We start from the raw sequence: 12,777 nt of genomic DNA, 5'->3' as shown, positions 1-12,777 counted from the left end.
AGGCTGTTCAACTAACGGACTCCAAGTCATTATCACTGATGCTCCCAGAGCACACACACATACACAAGGCCACATCAGTGCTGAAGGCAGAACTGTCAGTGTACACAGCTCTCATCTACCTCTCTCGTTCTCTCTCTCTCTGTTTAATCTCAGCATTTGTGGCATGTCTCACACCCACGCAGTTTAATAATATACCGCTGTGCTGTGGCACCAATGCTTAGAAACTGTGCAGTTTGCTTCCCCTGTGTTCTTCACAGTTCTGTAGTTGTGCAAATGCAAAATATCATGTCTTAAAAATATATTTTTGAAGTTTCTCCACGGTCACTTTTGTATTAACAGGCAGCAATGAAATGTCATAATTTTAAAGAAGAAAAGTTATTTTACATCATATTAAAGTTGTTTGGCAAATTCCAGTCTAATCATCACAATCTAATCTTGCACAGGGATGATGATTTACAGCAATATATTCCTCCCTGAGCTGGGATTAAAACCCCCATCTGTGACTTGAAGACTGGGGTGTTATTAACTACATAATTCACAACCATAACCCTGCCAAATAAGTGTAAATGCTATAAATGTATGGCGGCACGGTGGCGCAGCAGGTAGTGTCACACAGCTCCAGGAGCCTGGAGGTTGTGGGTTCGATTCCTGCTCCGGGTGACTGTCTGTGAGGAGTTGGTGTGTTCTCCTCATGTCCCCGTGGGTTTCCTCCGGGTGCTCCGGTTTCCTCCCACAGTCCAAAAACACACGTTGGTAGGTGGATTGGCGACTCAAAAGTGTCCGTAGGTGTGAGTGAATGTGTGTGTGTGTGTCTGTGTTGCCCTGTGAAGGACTGGTGCCCCCTCCAGGGTGTATTCCTGCCTTGCGCCCAATGATTCCAGGTGGGTTCTGGACCCACCGCGACCCTGAACTGGATAAGCGCTTACAGATAATGAATGAATGAATGCTATAAATGTAATAAGTATAAATATGTAGACCTAATTACATTTTTACAATTTTCCCACTTTTTTAATTATTCCCACATATTTTATTAATAGCCTTGAATGAACAAACAAATATTTGCTGATTTAAAATAAGTGCATAATTTTGCCTTGATATTATGAGTAATCTAAACTTGGAAATGAATATTGCTAAGCTGATTTAACTTAAACAATGCTCCTTTGACTTCAGTGGCACGTGTATTCATTAACTGTAATGATGAGAGAGAGAGCAAGTTAAAAGGAGTTGTCTTTTACATTTGAAAAGTTGTGTTTGCTCTTTAAATATCACTGTGTCTTTGGGAGCCAGAGGAAAGGAAAGGTTACACATACTTTAGAGCAGGGAAAAAGTAAAATTCCTGGAAATAGCCTCTGCTCTATTTACCTGCATGCATTTCAGACTTCATTTCATTAAGCTCCTGATAAAAGAGATCTTCTGCTACTCTCAGAGCTCAGAGATCATAACTTTCATTTCATTTCCAAGAACAGAAAACTCACCTTTTTATATGTTCAAAAATATAATATCTGTTTATTAAGTGGGCTTTATTATTATTATTATTAATCTGTTCTTTGCTGATGTTTCATAGTTGTTAATCTTGTATTTAACTATCAAAGACATTGACCATTCTATCAATAAATTATAGGCTGCTGATGTGTGCTAAATTAAACAACAAAACTTGTATGACAAACAGCACGTCACAGCAGTGAATTATGTGTTTTTAGGAGAAACTAAAAGGTTAATGTTTGTTCTTCAAATTAAATTGTAAAAATGAATTCAAATTATTGACTGAGACCAAAACCTTACATCTCCAATTGTTTAATCAGTAGAGTTACAGCTCTTGAGAAGTGACATATCATTGAGCTATTTTAGACTGTATCTTGCTTGTGACTGTTTGGATGTTTGTGTGTTTTCTCATAGGTATGCTGCCTCAGTAAAGGATGGCTCTCAGTATTTTGTCCTCCTCATCATTACAGATGGAGTCATCTCTGACATGGCCCAGACCAAAGAGTCCATTGTCAATGTGAGTAAAACCATTGATTGAAATTTCATTTTTGTTTTTTTCTGGATTAAGAAACTCTATGGTGTGCTGAGACCTCAGGATGGATGGAGCAAAGTAAATGCTTCACATTTTTCAAAAAGGAATTAATAAGACACGTACATTTTTGCCTGTGGGGCACAACACGTCAATTAATAACTAGAATTGACATGTTGATATTTGCAATCGCGATATATTAGAAAACCAGAGCTGAGTAGTAACGCACTATATTTACTCTGGTACATTACTTATAAGAGTCATTTTAATGCAGCATACTTTTTACTTTTACTTGAATATATTTGTGAAGAAGAAGCTGTACTTTTACTCCGTTATACTGAGCTACATTCTCCTTGCTCCTCACTGCTTATTTTTATCGATCTGTACAATGCACCATCTCTTTGTTTTGTTTTGTCACATGACTGTGTCTCACCAATAAAATGGAGCCTCTATCAATGTTTGACTCCGTTTCACCAATCAAACAGAGCCTAGCCATCACAAGACCACACACAAAATCCCCGCGGCAAATACAGGCACCTATTGAGCCCATTGATTGTTAGTGAACATGTAAATACACAGAATTACACACACACACAGTTTATGGTTTACATGTACCAACTGCCTTTTATTTCTTGTTCTTATGCTTTGTGACCTCTAACTATTGAGCCCATTGTTTTGTTATTAAGTTATTGTGGCTGAATTTAATGTATGTTACATTGTAAATATATAAATTATTATTGTTTAGTATAGGTATTTAAGAGATATTCTCTGGCTCTGAATTTGTTCATTGCTGTTTTATATCTTTGTGCATTATTATTATTTGACGTCCTGATTATTAAACAAAGAGGTCACTCAGCAGTTACTCATTACTTGAGTAGTTCTTTGACTCAAGTAATTAATTGGGTGACTAATTTTTATTTTTTCTTGAGCCATATTATTCTAAAATAATAATGATACTTTTTCTTGAGTACAATTTTTGGCTACTCTACCCACCTCTGCTAATAACACCAAATTATTAATAATACTGTTGCTGTAGGAAGTTTAGATTTCAATTTATTTTTGACCTAGCCTGACAACATCAACTGCCTACTAAAACATTAATATACTAATATTTCATGGTGTACACACCAGTAAAAATGGTCTGAAATTGCTTGGAACTTCCCCCAGTTCCTCAGCCTCCTCAAAGTTAGCCTTTTGGAGATGTTGGGTATTTGACAGACAGGATGTTGTAATATTTCACATATACCTTTTCAGATAATCATGGAAGAGTCAATAATGTAAAATGAACTGAGAATTACCTTCTCTTTTGTGTTTTATGTGCTCATAACTTTCCACTAAAGAGCAGACCAGAGTCTGAAGCACATCTTTTGTTTAAAGATTGTAGTGTGTTTAGTCTAAAGGAGGAAATATAAAACGCACTTATGCACTATGGCAGCTTTATGAAGGATGCCACTCTTCTGAGAATGCAGCAGAGAAATCACAGTTATAGCAGTGCTGAAATGTACACATTAATTTACAAGCTAAATTTACACTCCACAAATGACTTCATTCAAGATTTACTCTTTTATCATTAGCTGAGTTAAAATTAGACATACACACAACCACACACACATTTTATATATAAGCTATTTCTGCAACAAACCAGGCACGATATATATTGATACTCTTGATTGTGAAAAATGTTGGATAATCAGCTGTCCAGAAAGTTTTGTCAGTATTATAAGCTTTATGAGCAACTTTATAAACATGTTTATGATTAAAAGAGAATAAGTATGACTGATGGAGTGGGTGAGATTCACAACTCTGCTCAGATCAGTCATTTATAATGACACCCACACACGCACAGTAGTTCTGTATCTTTCTCTCTCTGTGTCTTTCTCTCTCTCTCTCTCTCTCTCTCTCTCTCTCTCTCTCTCTCTCTCTCACCTCTGCCATTGGCTGTCATTTAAAAAGTGTCACAGAGATTGCTCTTTGAGGACTCCCTATTACTTTTTCATGCCAGTTCCAGAGAGGTCTGCAGACATGGCTTCTCATTCATATGCATGACCTGTCACATCCTGGACCAAAGCAATGCTCTACTAATGCACTTGGCCCAGAGTACACCAATAAGTTTGTATAGTTTCACAAGCCACAAATTCTATATTTCGATAATCTTGGTAATCTTCTCTAAAGAACAGTAAGAACTGTAGTGTGAGTTTTAATTTATTTTTTACTTAATATGTATTGTAATATATGCACCACTGGGAGGCATCAAACAGTATATTATTTGCTTGTTATCAGTAAGTTTATGAGTTTTGGTAGATTGATTGTGTTCGCAGATTAGCATGCATGCTAGCTCTGCTGGCTTAGGTACGTGTGTGAACTATCCTATTAACAAGCTCAAATTTAGCTTGTGCTTAATTTTAATAGTCCTCTTGTGGAACATTATGACTTGAGTGACAGGGACTGATTGCTGCTTTAGTTCATGTCTAAATAAGCTGAGGTTAATATACTGCCAGGCTGCACAGTTGCCTAATTAGGCAATAGGGATAAGGCAGCTTAATAGATATTGAGACACATCTTTAGTTTTAATTTGATGAAAGTGGTGAGTGGTGAGTTGGAAAGCATAACAATTTTTAAAATCTGGTGAGAAGATGACTTGATACGTCCTCCACAGCTAGAAGATTTCTGTACATTGTTATGAGCAGTTGGAATAATCTTCCATTTTCCAATCTGTTTTAACTCAAGGCTTCCTGTCTTCCCATGTCTATTATCATCGTTGGCGTTGGACCGGCTGAGTTTGATGGTAAGAAAGGTTCAATGTATTTACATCGATCAACTTCCAGTCTTTTTTAACTTCATCCATTTTACACCTCTATTATTTCTCACTTATATTCTCTCTCTCTCTCTTTCTCTCTCTATCTTTGTGTGGCTCACACACACACACACACACACACACACACACACACACAAACACTGCAGCCCCCAATCCTGCTCATACCCTGACAGGTATGAAGATGACACTATAAACAGTCAAGAGGGACAACCCCCACACATATTCACTCACACATTCTCTCTGAGAGTTTCTGGTTCTTTTCTCTCCATAAGATCTCTCTCTCTTTTTTCTTCCTGTCTGGTCTGTATATTTTTCTTTCACACTGGTTTTTGTCTATTGCTCTAGATCGTTTCTTGCCATCTGCAATGCCTTCTACATTTTCTCTCTCTCTCTCTCTCTCTTTAATCCCCTATAACTCTTCTCTGTACAATCGCCTTCTATCTTCATCTTTCTTTCTATATATATATTTATATATATATATATATATATATATATATATATATATATATATATATATATATATATATTGTCCCTCTGTTGTCACTTTATTTCTCCATCAATCCTTCCTGCACTCCCTCCTTACAATATGTTGGACTTTACCCCCACCCCCCATTTACCTCTCTATCCTGTGTCTCTGTGTCCATGGTGATAAAATGTGATGTGATTATGTGCTGATAAAGTGATCTGCTGATGTCTCAGTGGTCTGATGGGTGTTCATATGTGTGTGTGTGTATGTAGCGATGGTGGAGTTGGATGGTGATGAAGTAAGGATTTCTTCGAGAGGCCGATATGCTGAGAGGGACATTGTGCAGGTACCATGTGTTCTCTTCTCTTTCATTCAGCTAAAGTGCTTTAACACCCATGCAAATTGTGTCACCCTATTCTGCTATCAAAATTCCTCCAGGGTCTCTTGTGACTTTACCTCTTTTTTCCACCATCTTTTACTCTTCTCCTTCAATAAAGTAAAAGTAGATGTGGTTATCATACAGCATTCTACTTCTCGTCAGGAAAGCTCTGATCTCACAACTCATTTACTGACTGGATCTTTATATACGCACACAACAAACACACACACACACACACACACTCAAGAACATTGGTTTTATCGTTCTGTGTTAAGCTCAGAGCAGCACTAAGTAAAAACCTGCAACTCTTAAGGTAATTTGGCACTCACTTTGAGAGGCTTTTAACCTGATTGGCGTTGTTTGTTTGATGCCTCAGCAGAACTATTATGCAGATTCCCCACATTTCAGCTGCTTAAAACACATCTATGCTGGATATATATATTTTTTTCAAATCAGCTTTGCAAATTCCTTACTGCATCTTGGACAAATTTTTCTTTTTCTTTGTCAGTCTTGCCACACTGCTCTCAGCATCTCCTCTAACTCACTCAACACGGCACAGGCTCTGTTCTAGTGGTACCAGCATCCTGTAAATCCTCTAAACCCAGAATTTATATATCCACAGGAAACAGCATACACGAGGAGATCATTTCTACTTTTTGTTTTATTTTTTATTGAAATAATTCCATTTCTATACTAAAACAGCTAGCAAGCAAAGAACCATCGAAGACCTGCAAGCCCTTGCTCTGCATCTATGATGAGTTGTAAGGGTTTGCTGGATTGAAAATCTACGAAAAATTCCTTTGTGTTGAGTTGAACTGGGAACACAGCACATACAGAACAGTGACCAAAAAATGTAGAAATAAAAGCATGAGGTTTAAACAAAGCAAACAAAACAAAACATGGTTTGGATTTCCATGCTGTGGTGAAATTACAAAAAACACAAACGCATTCAGGGACTATGTAATTCATGGGTAGGACAGTTGTGGAGCTCAGTTATTACAATGCAGAAGCTTGCATTGTTTATTATAAAATCAGTGATGCCAATTCCATTGTATAAAAATTATACTTATGCAATGCTGAGGTATAAGCAATCCTAATTTTGTGGGTAATTTGACCTGGATTCCCATTACAAGAAAATATAATATTTGTTTCTGCTGAGTTTCAAACGTAGTACAATAACAAAACTGTAGTTATTTGTCTGCTTAGTCTGCTCTTACTGAGTACAGTGCACACATTAATCAAAATTAGTGCACACACTTTAGTCAGCTTGAAATTTTGGTCAAGTTTGTTCAAGCATACAGACAGCTCTTGTGTCTGTATAGTCATAATGTTTGAAAACTCTTCAGACCTAACCAGCTCTTTTTCTTTGTTGAATTTAGTTTGTCCCATTCCGAGATTATATTGACCGCACCGGGAACCACATCCTCAGCATGGCTCGGCTGGCCAAAGACGTATTGGCTGAGATCCCTGATCAGTTCCTGTCATACATGAGGACCAGGGGCATCAAACCCTTGCCAGCACCCCCTCCCTACACCCCCCCAGGACACCCTCTTCAGACCCAGATCTGACCCAATAACTCTGTCTCTCTCTTTGTATCTCTGTCTCTGAAACACTCAGTGATGTGGAGGGGCTTGCCTGCCCCTCTATCTGTCTCTCTCTCTTGTTGCACTAAGGGCAGTAGAAGGAAGAGAGTATGGTCAGGCAAAGGCCATTGAAGGCAGATTTACTTCCATTACAAGCATTCTGTCAGGGTCTCTCTCTCTCTCTCTCTCTCTCTCTCTCTCTCTCTCTCTCTCTCTCTCTCAGAACCTGACTACAGCTTATCTTGTGTAGCCTCACTACAACAATGGACAGGAGTCTGACTTTCTTTCCAGCTCATTCTCCCAAACTGAAAGGAAAGGTGAAGATGAAGTAGAAGAGGAAGAAAATGAGGGGTGAGATATCCTCTCTTCGATCTGCAAGACAAGGGCAGAGGGTCATCTTCCTCTGGCCATGAATCAACCCTTGACTGTTGTAAATATAATTGGAAATAGATATTTCCATGTATCTATATATATTACTCTCTCTCTCTCTCTCTCTCTCTCTCTCTCTCTCTCTCTCTATCTAGCTGTTAATCTCTGTTATTGTTTCTCTTTTCTCAGTCTTTCATTGTTTTTCGTTATATTTTTTTTCTCTTATTACTCTTTTCCTTTCAAATTTCTCTCTCTCGCTCTTCTCTCTCTCTCTCTCTCTCTCAGCTCTCACTCAGTGTTTACATGTTGATGATTTTTCTTACTGTTGGATACTTTTTATATGCGTAAAACTTTCAATATGAACTTTGGAATATTCTGGACTCTTCTTGGCGTGTTGTCTTTGCCACGCGAGTCAGGTCGCGTCGCATTAAACAGCACATCTCTTGCATGGCGTGGAGTAACAGCCAGCTCAGATTTGTGATGCATGTTCCAGTTCATCTGATTTCTTCTTCCTTCCTTCCTTTCTTTCTTGCTCTCTTCACTGTCACATCACCCTTGTACAAGTGTGGTGTGTGTGTGTGTGGGTTTGTGTGTGTGTGTGTGTGTGTGTGTGTGTGTGTGTATGCTACAAGTGCATTCCATAACATTAAAACTTTAGCAGCTGCTCTCAAATAGGATTTGAGACTAAGAGCCCAGTGGTCAAAAACACAGATGCCATTGTTTTCCTCCATTTGTTTTGCTGTCATTTTCTATGATATTATGTAAGTGTTTTATATAGGTTTGTGAGCCATCTGATTCTGTGAAAGAGTCGTACTATTATATTGAGTTGCCAGATATGCCCAAAGATATGATCAAATAGCACAGCTCCAAAATTTACCTCAGTAAACTACATGCAGGATTTCAGTGTATTATAGCATTGGTGTAGTTGACCAACGAATGATTTTTCTTTAAAAAACAGCTATTACTAAGTCTTATCCATCTCCTTTTTGTATTGCACAGACGTATCCTGTTTTTTTCACACAACAATCGCACACGCTAGGAATCTGGAATCTTCAATCTGGCAATTTATGTCTTTAATCATTATAAACAGTTGCTTAAAAGTCTTCTATTGTTAAATAAAACCAGTAACACCACTTTTAATCCTGTGTTGGTAAAGTGTTATATGGCACACGTGCATGACATAAGCCTGTGAAGTTGCCTTTTACTTTTATTTACATGCAAATCACTCTGTGAAACAAGTCTATATGACTGTTTGTGAGATTTAATACCATGTTTTATTAATCACATACTGTAATGTTTTATTGAATCTGACTTAATGAAATCAATTTCTCTTTATTTGATGAATAATTAAACAAGCTTATGCCAGGCATTTCAAGCTATAGATGCCATGTAAATGCATTCACAATGCATTCATATATTTATTAGATGTGACTCTAACATATGCCGTTCATAAACCAACATAAACAATTAAAAAATAATTTCAACAATTAAGTTGAAAAATCAATAATTTTCAGCATGTTTATGTCAGTGGCCATGAAAGACTTATGTAGCTGTTATCCTCTTATAAATGAAGACCCACGGTAAGGTATTACTATAAAAATAAAAGTGTGCCAAAGCTGAGAGTGTGGATTCTAATAACTGGACACCTGCACTGCCCTCATATATTTTCTTGCAGAATGAATACATTCTGTGATATCTGTAATTTTAACTCATAATCTGGCTTTCTGATGACTGTCATTTTCCATTGGGGGGAGGGGTGGGGCGTGAGGGGCAGGTCTTTTGTATTTCAGGAGGTAGTAAGAGTTTATTGTAAAATTTTCTAAATAAAAAGAACATCAGTTCTGCACTAAAAGAAAAAAAAAAACAGCCCAGTTGCTTTGCCCACAAATACATTCTTTCATAGCAACTATTGCTAGGATGAACAAGCTTTAAAAAACACACACAAATTTAATGAAACCTAAAATAAATTATCACTTATATCAGGCGCTTCCATTATTTTTTTCAAAACTAAATAAATCGAATATTGGCTAATATTAGATACATTTGTAATTGTCTAAGCTAGCAATATTTTCCGTGAAAGAACATATGGGTGGAGCATGCATAGGAAAAGCGCTACATATATGGATGAGTTTCTCTAAAAAATTAATGAAACTCTGACAGGAGTTGAATGCTATGTGCATTTAAAACCCCCCAAACACACATGATATAATATGAATACCTTAGTATGTAGCACATGGAATTAAAATAAACTGGATTTATTTTGTATATTGTTCACAGACTTTAATGTAGTAAAATGTTTGGGTAGCAGCCTCATGTCTTCTGATTCACAGACTTATCCTGTAGATCTCCTGTTTTGAGTGGGAGTGTGGGATTGCAAGTTGTTTTTCTCACAATAGCTAATATAAGTTAATAGGTTCATCGCTAACCTGCCTTGAACTGCAGTCAGGAACTTATATATGAAAAACAGACTGAAATAGGTCTTTGAAAGAAGTCTTAATAAAAATACTACTTATTTTTACAATCCACAGAAAAACAAAAATACATTTATTATGTAAACCTACCTTGTACTTTCATCTAATGGCAATTTTATATGGAAACACCGTACATTTAAGTCCCCTTGGTAATCTTGCATTTACTGACTGTAGTCTGTCTGTTGGCCTACATTTAATCAGGTGCCTTCTACCCCGGACAAAGCCAACCATAGAACGACAACTCATCAGCTATTACTTCCTTATTTGGGAAACTGACATGATAGTGGTGTGGTCAGTTGTGTTGAACACAAGTGTATCAGCCATAGTGACACTGCAAAGGTTATTAAACACTGTTTTTGTTACTGGCCAATTTGTTAGAAACCCTACCATATTACCATATTGTACAATTAGAGACTGTAGCACATATTTTTGTACCGTTTTCTTAATCATACACTCATATCTATGCGGCCCTTCATCTGTGCTCAGTTTTTTATCACAGGACCTCTTTTGGCTGGATATATCTGCGTGATAAACTTTTCCCAACCCAGCATTAACATTGACCTGTACAGAAACCCAAGCAGCACCACTGTTTGATAGATGCTACCATGATTATGTCATGTCTGTGCTGAAGCCCAAATAATATCTGATCAGTGGTGGCTTGTTGTGGTCTATTTTCCATTAATAGATACATTGAAGGTGGTAACTAGTCAGTTCCAGATGGGCTACAGTCAAGTCAATTATAAATTAAGGAAATACAAAATATGAATTGTTTTTGATAAAACTAATCCCGCGGTCTTGGTTAAAGTCCCAGTGTTCATAGGATTTTCTCTTAAAGGTACCAATGTGGCATTTTAGTTGTTGTTTCAGATCAAATGGCCAATGAGTATAAGTACTAGGGAAGTTGAGCTAATAAACTGGCAACAAGTTTCTTTTATTTTTTAGACCGCAATGCAAGTTACAAGTGACCAAACCTTAATCATATAGTAAGACTGTTGCCAAGACTGTTGGTCGTCATAGTTGGTTGGTTGTTGGTTGACACTGGTTGGAGTACACTGAGGGTGGGAAGGCATGAAAGCCCACTCTTGAACTATGGATAAAAACACAGTAAATCTGACAGGTTCAGAGATCACTGTTCAGAGATCACTCTTGAACCTGGTTTGAAACCATGTAAATGTGGCTGGGTTTTGATTGGGAAAGGTCAGATGTGATATGGGTTTGTGTCATTCACACTGCCATTAGTTGTTTAAGAGTTTGTAAGAATGCTGTTTGGATGTGTGCATGTACCAGTTCAGTCTGTTAGACTTTGGCAGCTCGTTCAAGCTCTTCGGTCTTTGGTGATCATTTCCATCGTTGGTGCCACAGCTTTTGCCAAGCTCCTTTACATAAGAGCATGCATGCCTGCAAGAGTGTGCGTGTGTGTGTGTGTGTGTGAGTGTGTCTGTGTGTGGGTCTGTGTGTGTGGTTTTAGTCAAATGCCACTCTGGCAAATTCCCATCTGAGGGTTAAACGTGTGATTCCATTCACATGAACTCTGTTTACTAAAGATATCCAAATAATATATTGTATGCTTGTCATATCTTATAATTATAATGTGCACTATGTTTGCATGTACAGTTTTACAGGAGATGCACCAGTTCTTTTGTTATTAATAGAGTGTTTTTTGGGGACAAAAACAAAAAATGAAAAACAACTGTACAAAATTGCCTTAATCTCTCACTGAATTCTTGGAATTGTGCAATGCCTTCAGATATGAATTGTTCTATATTTTGTGTCAGTGTATAATTGCTTTCTAGTGTATATTTTCTTTGCACAACTTCATGTATTTAAAAAAAATGGAAAATCATATTGTACTTTTGGAAATCAGTGATTAATCAGAGAAAGCATGATTGCAGTACTGATTGTCTGGTAAATCCATATAATGAAATTATTATTTCTGTATTAAAAGTATTGATTTTGGAATAAACATTCTTACTAAACACACTGTTCTCCGTCTCTGTTGGTTTTACAAATTTAAAAGAACTACAAATGCACAGTCCACACTAATAATGGACAGTTTGTTAAGTCTGTAGTTTCAAATGGCCTTCACAGCTCCTTGTTCTTTGTTTCAATAATGTAGCTGCAGTTTGATCTTTCTTTCTCTCTCCCTCTAACTTTACAGAAGAAGAAAACCCCTTCTTAAGATCTAATGAAAATGAATGCAACAATTCCTTACAAGTGATTTTTAAATATTTCTATTGGTCAATTCACAGTGCAAATGTAAGTTTTAAATGTGGGTACCCTCTTTTAAATGACAAATTCTTTTGTTTGTTTAATTCAGTAACAAAAAAATCAATATGTGACATGACACTTGCTTCATTTTTTTCAAATTTGTTGGACTCGTGCAGTAAAGTTTCACTCAGGAGAGAAATTCTCTCCATCTCCCTCTCTCACTTCTGGACTGGAAGCCCATTAGGAGTAATGACTGTTTTTCCATGTGAATGTGACACCCTAATTGCAGCAGGAGGACATGATCTGCTGCCAGGCTCCAATTACTCCAGCACTGCAAGTAAGACGTCCAGCTGAAAAGACACTGAGGTCACTGAAGTATCCCCCTCGTACTTCTTCTGAAGAGTTCAGTATATGGTGTCCTTCTTTTGAACGATGAACCTTGATGCTTTCCACATCTGAATGGAGTACTAAATTT

The 12,777-nt window shown here is 37.2% G+C and overlaps 1 protein-coding gene across 4 annotated transcripts in view; it reads left to right on the top strand.

The window, feature by feature from the left end:
* LOC136693928 (copine-8) overlaps positions 1-7,806 on the top strand; it is a 115,893-nt gene extending 108,087 nt beyond the window's left edge. For all 4 annotated transcript variants that reach the window (XM_066667174.1, XM_066667178.1, XM_066667175.1 and 1 more), the window contains 4 exons: positions 1,897-1,999; positions 4,739-4,796; positions 5,565-5,638; positions 7,051-7,806. In XM_066667174.1, coding sequence (XP_066523271.1) covers positions 1,897-1,999; positions 4,739-4,796; positions 5,565-5,638; positions 7,051-7,239 — 424 coding nt within the window. In that variant the 3' untranslated portion in view covers positions 7,240-7,806. The remainder of the gene's footprint in view (positions 1-1,896; positions 2,000-4,738; positions 4,797-5,564; positions 5,639-7,050) is intronic.
* Positions 7,807-12,777: the final 4,971 nt, after the last annotated feature.

The sequence above is a fragment of the Hoplias malabaricus genome, chromosome 4 (genome assembly GCF_029633855.1).
Source record: "Hoplias malabaricus isolate fHopMal1 chromosome 4, fHopMal1.hap1, whole genome shotgun sequence".
NCBI classification, from domain to species: domain Eukaryota; kingdom Metazoa; phylum Chordata; class Actinopteri; order Characiformes; family Erythrinidae; genus Hoplias; species Hoplias malabaricus.
The sequence above is the reverse complement of the archived record's forward strand: the minus strand, read 5'-3'. Positions and strand labels throughout refer to the sequence as shown.